The sequence below is a fragment of the Diadema antillarum genome, unplaced genomic scaffold (assembly GCF_040938485.1).
Source record: "Diadema antillarum isolate AM-2024a unplaced genomic scaffold, OU_Dant_1.0 seq00001473_RagTag, whole genome shotgun sequence".
Classification (NCBI taxonomy): domain Eukaryota; kingdom Metazoa; phylum Echinodermata; class Echinoidea; order Diadematoida; family Diadematidae; genus Diadema; species Diadema antillarum.
The window spans coordinates 415,902-424,864 of NW_027272212.1; the positions used below are offsets into that span (position 1 = coordinate 415,902).

Here is an 8,963-nt window from a genome sequence, read left to right on the forward strand (position 1 = left end):
CTCCGGGGGGTAGTTATCCAGGGGGTAGTTATCCGGGGGGTAGTTATCCAGGGGGTAGTTACCCAGGGGGTAGTTATCCGGGGGGTAGATGTCCTAGGGGTAATTGCCCTTGGGGGTAGTTGCCCTAGGAGGGTAGATGACCGGGTGGTAGTTGTCCTACGGGGTAATGGCCCTGGAGGGTGATTGCCCTAGGAGGGTAGTTGTCCGGGGGGTAGTTGCCCTAAGGGGGAATAGACCTGGGGGTAATTATCCGGGTGGTAGTTATCCGGAGGGTAGTTGCCCAGGGGGTAAGTGCCCGGATACGGTAGAAAATACATAATAAAAGTACCATAAAGTATAATAACCTATAGATACAATTTTGTTAAACAACCAAGAATAGTAATAGACACTTTGAAAGATTGACAGAAAAGTAAAATGGAAAGAGGGGGCCCATGCACCAAAAAGGAAAGCTTGTATTAAATATCATTTGAAATTAATGCATGTGTAACAGGTTAAAAAAATTAAAACACTGGCAGTTACACTGTTAAAAGCTACAGACACTATATGGATTGAGCCGTGTGTACCCAGATAGACAACACATTGATAAATACATACATCAGACATACATACACACAAACACACATAAAATAAACACATTTATACATAATACAAAACTAGGACACAGCATCATACATAGAAGAGAATACAATTATTATGATGTTACAAAACAACAATGAACAAGAAGAGAAAAGATAGGGGAGAGGAGAAAAAACCCCCAGGGGAATAGGTCTGTATGATTGCATTTTCTACATCCCACCCTATCATCAGGTCAGGTGACAACAGAAACATTACCGCGTACAGTAATTTATTCAATTATCCAATCCCAGGGTATGTGCAGGGGTGACTTCCCAACTGAAGTGACAATTTATTTTTACCAGAATTGTATACAAACTAGAAGAAATGCTAATGCCCTACGGGTGATTCAGTCACGTTGGATATGATTATTGGATAATTCATTTTATTAGTGGTTAGTTTGGTTTATCATTTTATTTTATTACATGTACAGGGCCTATGGATTAAAAGAGAGAGAGAGAGGGAGAGAGAGGGAGAGAGAGAGAGGGGGAGATGATATGAAATCAGCAACAGACGACTTTGACCATCATACATCATGTACATTGATTGTGCCGACAAACCGATGTTTTTGTTTTACGGTAATATAATTATCTGTTCCTTTCTTTGTCAAAAACCATATTAAAAAAAAAACAAACAAACACATAAATAACACCCAAACACACCCACACACACAGGCCACGGATGTCGATGGCGCGCTGCTTGAATCCACCAATATGCCAACACAATGTACGTACAGTCCAGCATACTAGCAGCCAGCTCAAGCTCGGCTCGCACCGCTCAGCTCAGCTATTCAGCAGAGAATATCGGACCCGCATCTTTTCTTCGTTGTATCGCCTGGACGAGAGTATGATACATTTATGTTTGCTCACCTTGTATTCCTTCCTATTTTCCTCATAAAGTTAAAATTGTATTGCACTGTCTTTAATCAGCTATTCACTGCTTGTTTTCTGTGGAACCCGGCCCTGCTATCACGATGTTTTTCACTTAGTCCCACATGTGTCAGAATATGTTTTCAATGAAGGTGTACTGATTGATTTGGCTCAGTCGGCACGAAGCGCATCTTGCCCCAATCCAAAATGGCCTGGCTTCAATTCCCGAGGGCTGAGTTTCTAAATTGAAGGCTTAGCGATGTTGTGTGTAATCCTATCGTCCCCTCTACTAACTAGACTAGTTAGAAGCAAAACACTAGACTCTATCTATAGATCCCTCAATAAAATGGATGTCCCACTATTCAAATCCCAGTGGCAGTGCCAGACTTCCCAGAATCCCAGGACAGGTGCAGTAGAGGTTGTGGAAGTTTTCAGGAGAGATACATTTTACTTTATTTGACAACCATCATCATGATCATGCCCGTGGCCATTAAGCATTGGCATTGCGTTTAGAAGTGGAGCATGGGTAACTCTCTGCTTATAGTTTTACATTGAAAGTTGTTATTAATGTTAAAATTTATCAGAATCATAACTAACGTTATATTCCTATAACCATCACCCTCTCATAATTAATTGGGTACCGGTACTCTGCTTAGGTTGGCTTTCTGAACATAAAAACCCAAGCACCAGGTTCAACCTCTGTCTCGGGCCAAAATTTGACTGCTCACAAAAGCATAGGTTTCTACATGTAGCTGGTGGTCAAATTGTGGATGGGTTTGTGGTCAAATTATGGGCAGCTTGCATATGTACTACAGTCAACCTCGGATACCTCGAACTCGGATAAGCCGAATATCGCTTACCTCGAAGGCAAAATGAAAGTCCCGATTGTTCCTATGGAGTTTTTGTGTGTTAAAATTCGCGTAGCTCGAAAAAAACTAACTCGAAATTCGGTTACCTCGAAGGGAAATCTCATGTCCCGATCTTAATTAACTTATTGTTTTTCCCAGCATGTTGCTCGAATTGAAATTGCAAACATCGCTCAGCATTTCCGGTGAAGCGCGCGTGGACAGTGAAGACATGTCACAAATCTTTTCACACTCGATTGTAAATATTCTGAGCCCCAGAACGATCGTGCGCTCAAAGAAATACCCGGTACACAGCAGACAAGGAAAATCCCCAACACCTACTGTACCTACACACGTACACGGTATGCATATAATAGCAGCCGTGCAAATGGAGTGCTTACAATAGCACTACGCTCTGCCCATCATCTTTCTTTGACCACTCTGTTTTGATTTGCGATCGTGATAGTCATGCCGTGTGCGTACATTTCTTAACCGTCGTGGCGCACCTGCTTAGGTGTTGACAGTTATATCTTTGGCATTAATCACAGTCCACTGTCCAAACATCAATCTCCCGCTAGTGTTTTATTTTTACTCTTTTTCTTTCACGAAGTGTGTTTCATTAATTCTCCCCCGAGAACGCAAGCTCTGAATATTTTTTTCCAGCAATGCGATTATGAAAATAGTGTGGTATATCATCTGGAAGTATAGGCCTAGCATAATAAAAGATAGTATAGATATTATTTAACAATGTTCAGTTTATTCTGATAAATTTCGAAGTAACGGAATAATACGCTTTACGATTTTCAGACACAAAAAAAAAGAAATCATCATGTATTTTACCCCTGTTTTGACTTGAATCTTTTTTAGTTTTTGGTATCTTTTTTTCTTTTCTTTTCTAGCACAATCGTCAAGGCCCCCTAAGATTGTTTCGCTTTTTTTTTTTTAATGCGAACAATCCTCTACGGTAAATGTTTATGATTACAGTAATAGCACTGTCCTCAGAAGCCATAGCCGGAATCTGATCTTGCAATATTACTCACTACTCAAGTAGCCCATCCTTCATGTACTGTGCTGCACTTATTCAGGGCTCGACACTTACAGTGGCCCGGGGCCACCAAAACGCACGTCGGGCCACCAAAAAAAGTCGGATGTTTGCCTTTACTTTTGGAGATGAACAGCGGTAACAATCGGCCCCGAAAGTTGCTGCAATGAATGTCAGATGATTGCTTTTGATTTTGGAAATGAATAACAGTAATATTTGACTCCATACGATACTAAAATAAATGTCGGATGTTTGCTTATACTTTTGGAAATGAATAACGGTAAGATTCAGCTCTGTACGGTGCTTAAATTAATGTCAGATATTTGATTTTGCATTTGGAAATAAACAAGGATAACATTCGGCTCCGAAAGATACAAAAATAAATGTCGAACGATCCCTTAGATGTTCGGAAATGAATAACAGTAGTATTCAACTCCGTATGATGTTTGCTTTTATATTCGAAAGTAAGTAGCAATAACATTAGGCTCCGGAAGATGCTAAAATAAATTTCGAATGTTTGCTTTGACGTTCGGAAATAAATAATAATATTCAAGTGCGTACGATGATAATATGAATGCCGGATGTTTGCTTTTACGTTCGAAAGTACATAGCGATAACATTGAGCTCCGGAATAGGCTAAAATGAATGTCGAATGATCCCTTTTACGTTCGGAAATGAATAACAATAACATTCAACTCCGTACGATGATTAAATAAATGTCGGATGTTTGCTTTTACTTTCGAAAGTAACTAGCAAGAACATTCGGCTCCGGAAGATTCCAAAATAAATATCACAGTCATGATTGCTTTTACATTTGGAAGTGAATAGCGGTAACATTCTGCTCCATACGATGCTAAAATAAATGTCGGATATTTGCTATTATACATTTCGAAATTAATAACACTAACATTCAGCTGCGTTTGTTGGTAAACTAAATGTCTGATATCTGCCTTGACGTTCAACAATGAAAAACAGTACTTAACATTCAGCTCCATTCGACGATAAAATGATTGTCAGATAATTCATTTCACTTTTGGAAGTGGACAGCAGTAATATTGGGCTCCGTATGATAGTAAAACGAATGTCGGATGTTTGCTTGGAAATTTAGAAATGAGTAACAGTAATATTCTGCTTCGTACATGATACTAAAATAAATAACTGATTGTTGCTTTTACATTTGGAAATGATTAACGGTATCGTCTGCTGACTGTGAGTGCTGCTGGTAGACACATGGAAGACCGGTGCGTAGCGGTGCGACATTGCCGTTGCTCCCTGTAGCCCTTAACAGTCTTGATGAGCTACATGTACACCCATAGTTGTGCGAAATTTTAATAGTTTGCAAAGCTAAGACTGTGATTCTTGTGTTGGATATTGTGTAAGAGATGATGACTTAGAGAGAGAAAAGGAGAAAAAACGAATAGTGATCGAGGGGGTACCTACGCCGACGCGACAATGTACATTCAGCACGCATGTTCTGCAACCCTGTCTTGCACTCGATTACGTACCGGTATTTTCTTTTTGTTTTTATGGTGATAAGTCATTTAATTGTCCACCAGAAAACACTGATGAAAGAAGAACATCGATTTTCATTCAATTCATTCATATTAAAGTCGATTCAAATCCAATTGACAAGCATACAAACAATCGGTAGGCACTGTAACAGATACCATGTTGAACATCGACAAAAATCAGATAAGTCGAAGAAAATTCGACGTACGCGTACCTCGAAATTCGCGTACCTCGAACCAATTTCTTCAGTCCCGACGACTTCGAGGTATCCGAGGTTGACTGTATTTAGACTGGCTTGTATTTTGAATATGTTCTAATATAAATTTAGCACATGGATGAAGTCTCATAGATTTTATGTGAACATTTGTTGTTGTAGAGGTAAAGCTGAAGCGGCTGTAGATATTGCTGTATGGTTGTCAATCCTATAATGCACATTGTTTCTTGTTTCTCTCTTTAAAAATGGAGAAAAAGGGACATATATAAACACTAATGTTACAATCGGAGCAGTTTTACTAATGTTACATTTGTTATTTCTGTTTTGAATAAGGAAGCTATGGCAGAACACGTCGCGACCAACACCAGCCAAGCATCGGACAGACATTGGGTTGAAGATCTTTTCCCACCGCATTTCACCGTAGAACTGTCAGACTTGACCGAGAAACCCAAGGCAGCAGATAAGGGGACCCTTGAGGCGTGGAGGCTCTCACAAAGAACAAAAATGAGGGATATCTATGAGGAGGTGAGAGCCAAGATGGAAGCGGAGGCTAAAATCCCCAAAGATAAAAACATCCAGGTGGGGGAGCCCATGAGTAAGACACAACACCATGTCCAGCTTAAAGGTCAGGCACGGAGGACCGTGGGGTCTTCCAAATCCGGAATACGAAGAAACTCATCAGGGAACAAAGAAAACGGCGCAAGTCCAGACGGAATGTGGACGTCAGACGAAATGACCATTCTTCGCAAAGAATTCCAAGACAATAAGGAAGAGAGGCGTATCATTGGTTTGGAGCTGAAGGCGCTGCGGAAAGAGTTCAGAGAGCTTGATGCGAAATTCAGGGAGCAGATGGCATTGTTGAATGCTAAACTGGCGGAACTGAAGCAAGCGAAGCAGGAGTGCAAGCGCTTGCGCGTGCAGCAGCAGTTCACGGCGAAGGAAGTCAAGCTTCTCGAGAGTAAGCTAGCCATGGCAGAAGATGACTACAGGGAAGTGGTGGAGCAGAGGCTATCGCTCAGGAGGGAAATCGCCGAGGCCCGGACAGACCGGGCGAGGGCGCGGCAGGATGCCAAGGAGCTGCGGATCAAATTGGCAGAGGCAGAGACCGGGTATCGCCTGGAGATGATGGAAAGGGAGGAGACGATACGCCTGGAGTACGAGTCTCAGGTCGCCGGCCTCTACCGGGAGCTGGCAGAGGCGCGGACCGAACTGGACCGAGAGCAAAGTGAGCACAGGCGGGCCAAGAAAGCTCTGGACCATCTCCGTGTGCATTTTCCCCAGGTGGCCAGCAGTCAGGGGCATGTACCACAGTCAGACTCTGATGCCTTGATGAATATGCAAACATTTTAATCTTTGAGATTACACTCTTGGGATGGTTTGAGTCAGTATGAGTGTGCTCAGTACATATGTGCAAGTGATTCCTGCCTCTCTCCCCCCCCCCCCCAAAAAAAAAGAATATTATATATAATGATAATGTAGCAATCTTTTCCGACTGGAAATCTGAATGTGCTGCAAAAAAAAAAATCATGTTAAAGGTGTAATCCGGTGTAATATCATTGGCCCCTCTTTAGGTTGCTCTAATCTCCACTGTCTTGATTTCATGAGGTTCTTACACCTTCCACCTCATTGAATCACACCATACTGTAAGAGTGCATATTTTCGCGCGGCAAATTTTTCGCGCTCTGCTGGGTTAGAAGAGTTTTGCGTGTTTTTAATTTCGCGGGATCAAGATATCAACTCCTGGAGCATATAGCAAGCAAAAATATTCGAGTGCTTTTATTTTTGCACTAGTTACTGACTGCGCGATATGCGTGAAAATTTTGACACCGCAAAAATTTCCACTTTTACAGTAATTATATGTTTAGCAAGCCTAATTTTTCACAAATTCACACTGCCTGACAATTTCGTGAGTGGTGAAATTTGATGTGGAGAACAGTAATGCACGGTAAAAATGAATGCATACACATCAAGTTCATGTCATGATCTTTCACGTGTTGTGAAATTCGCAAATACCCATAGCACTTGACTCACGAAAATAAACACCTAGTGAAATATGTGGTGTATAATGTATCTTTCTCGTTGCTGGTCAGCATAAACGCTCCAACCCCATCATGACTGCCATCTTTTATTGGCTCCTTCCTGAGGGGGAGCAGTTATTGGATGCTTTGATGCCTGAAACCACAGTGAGGCATCAAGCAGGAATGTGATGCTGGACCCTAGTGAGCTCCAGGTCCCCCCCCCCCCCCACCCATCCCCCACTCAGATCGTCATCGGGTAAGGGGTATATTTTAGGGGCTCAATTTCAAGGAAAAAGCTCTTGAAAATCATTGAAATATGGGGTCTTCTAGTTCTTTTCCATGACATATTTCTAAGAAGGAGTAATTTTCTAATCTTTCACAAATAATCCTGAAATAGGTTACCAAATGAGATTAGTTTCATCTCCCCCCCAAAAAAAAATCTGAAATGGGGTTAGTGGGGCTTCTTGTTTAGCTGCAAAGCATGCTGCCCAGCCTTCTCTTTGCAGGACATATTGCCACATGTACATACTGCACATACATCATGCTGCTTTGCTAGCTTCCCTTCCAAAAACCTTGATATTCTGAAGTTAATTTGCTGGCTTCCCTTCAAAATGCCTGTGATAGGGGGTCAATATCCTAAACCCTTCTCATCCTTAACCCATTGAGGACGAGCCCCGAGTATACTCGGGCAGGTGTGTATGGGAAATGCGTGTTGCAGCAAAATCAAACCGTCCACTACGGGTTAGAGGGGGTATCTCTAAGAATCTGGAACAAGCATATGTGTATGGTTGATCGCATGAGGTGGGGGGGGGGGGGGGATGGTGGGCAGTGAGTAACTTCATGCCCTCTGTTTTCACAGCCATGATGATGGCATTTACTGTAGCACTCTTCTGGTACAACTCTGGCAGTAAGGCTAATATCAAACAAGTGATATGTTATACATACAGTTGTGCCATATTTTTTTTTGGCTGAGAACCAGGAAGGCAGTTATTGCAATATTTGAAGGTATTGAATTATCATTATTGGTATCGCATTATAGAGCTCTCTCTCTACATTATGGTGTCAGTTATAAATTATCTTCATTTTCAGTAAAATTTTGAAAATCCAAATGGTAAACCCCAAGGGCACTATTTTACCCGTTATTTGGAACAATGTTCATAAATTTACCCACTTTTGAGTGAATAAAGTTTTGATTTCATGAAAATTGTTTCATTTTTATCTACACTCAAATCTTAGAATGTGATAATGCTCTACTTGGTTCTCAGCCGATGATATATGGATTTACAGTTCATCTGTGCCAAAATTGCAAAATGTTATGCATTGTATTCTCAATTGGATTAATTGGTGAAAGTTGCATGGTGGAATTTTCTCAGTTGTCATCAAAATGCTTTATGAACTATGTTCTTGTGAACCATGTTGTGTAGGTGCAATTGAAAAAGCTGTAAACTGGAAGGCAAATTTAAAGAGTGGAGTGAATATGTCCAATGTTCAATATGTGATTTTTCAAGTCCATTTGAACATGTGCTGACCATAATACTAAATTTGCTTCTGCTGTTTTCAGTGTAGATTTTATTTTTTTTTTTCATCTTATGTCTATTGCAATTACACAGAGAGTGAATGCATGGTATACCTAGTCCATGTGTTGGAGTCAGCCTAATAACTGCAGATATCATAGTTCCCAATAATCTGTGTAGGAATTTTCCCTTCAGGTTGGTCTCAATTTACCTGAAAAAAAAAAATGCCTTTATTTATTTACAGCATGTGCTGGGTATGTATTCAAATAAATATGGGTTTATTTGAATGTAATGAGATTCTGTGTGAATTGCATTATATGCTGTATTCATCTTCAAACCT

At 40.9% G+C, this 8,963-nt stretch overlaps 1 protein-coding gene across 1 annotated transcript; it reads left to right on the top strand.

Moving 5' to 3' along the window:
- The first annotated feature begins 1,378 nt into the window (after positions 1–1,378).
- On the top strand, positions 1,379–6,441 carry LOC139709828 (uncharacterized). The gene is made up of 2 exons (XM_071621788.1): positions 1,379–1,456; positions 5,425–6,441. The coding sequence occupies exon 2, from the start codon at positions 5,431–5,433 to the stop codon at positions 6,439–6,441; it is 1,011 nt and encodes a 336-aa protein (XP_071477889.1). The 5' UTR covers positions 1,379–1,456; positions 5,425–5,430.
- Positions 6,442–8,963: the final 2,522 nt, after the last annotated feature.

Coding starts and splice junctions, on each gene's coding strand:
- LOC139709828 (XM_071621788.1), top strand. CDS start 5,431: ATGGCAGAACACGTCGCGACCAACACCAGCCAAGCATCGGACAGACAT.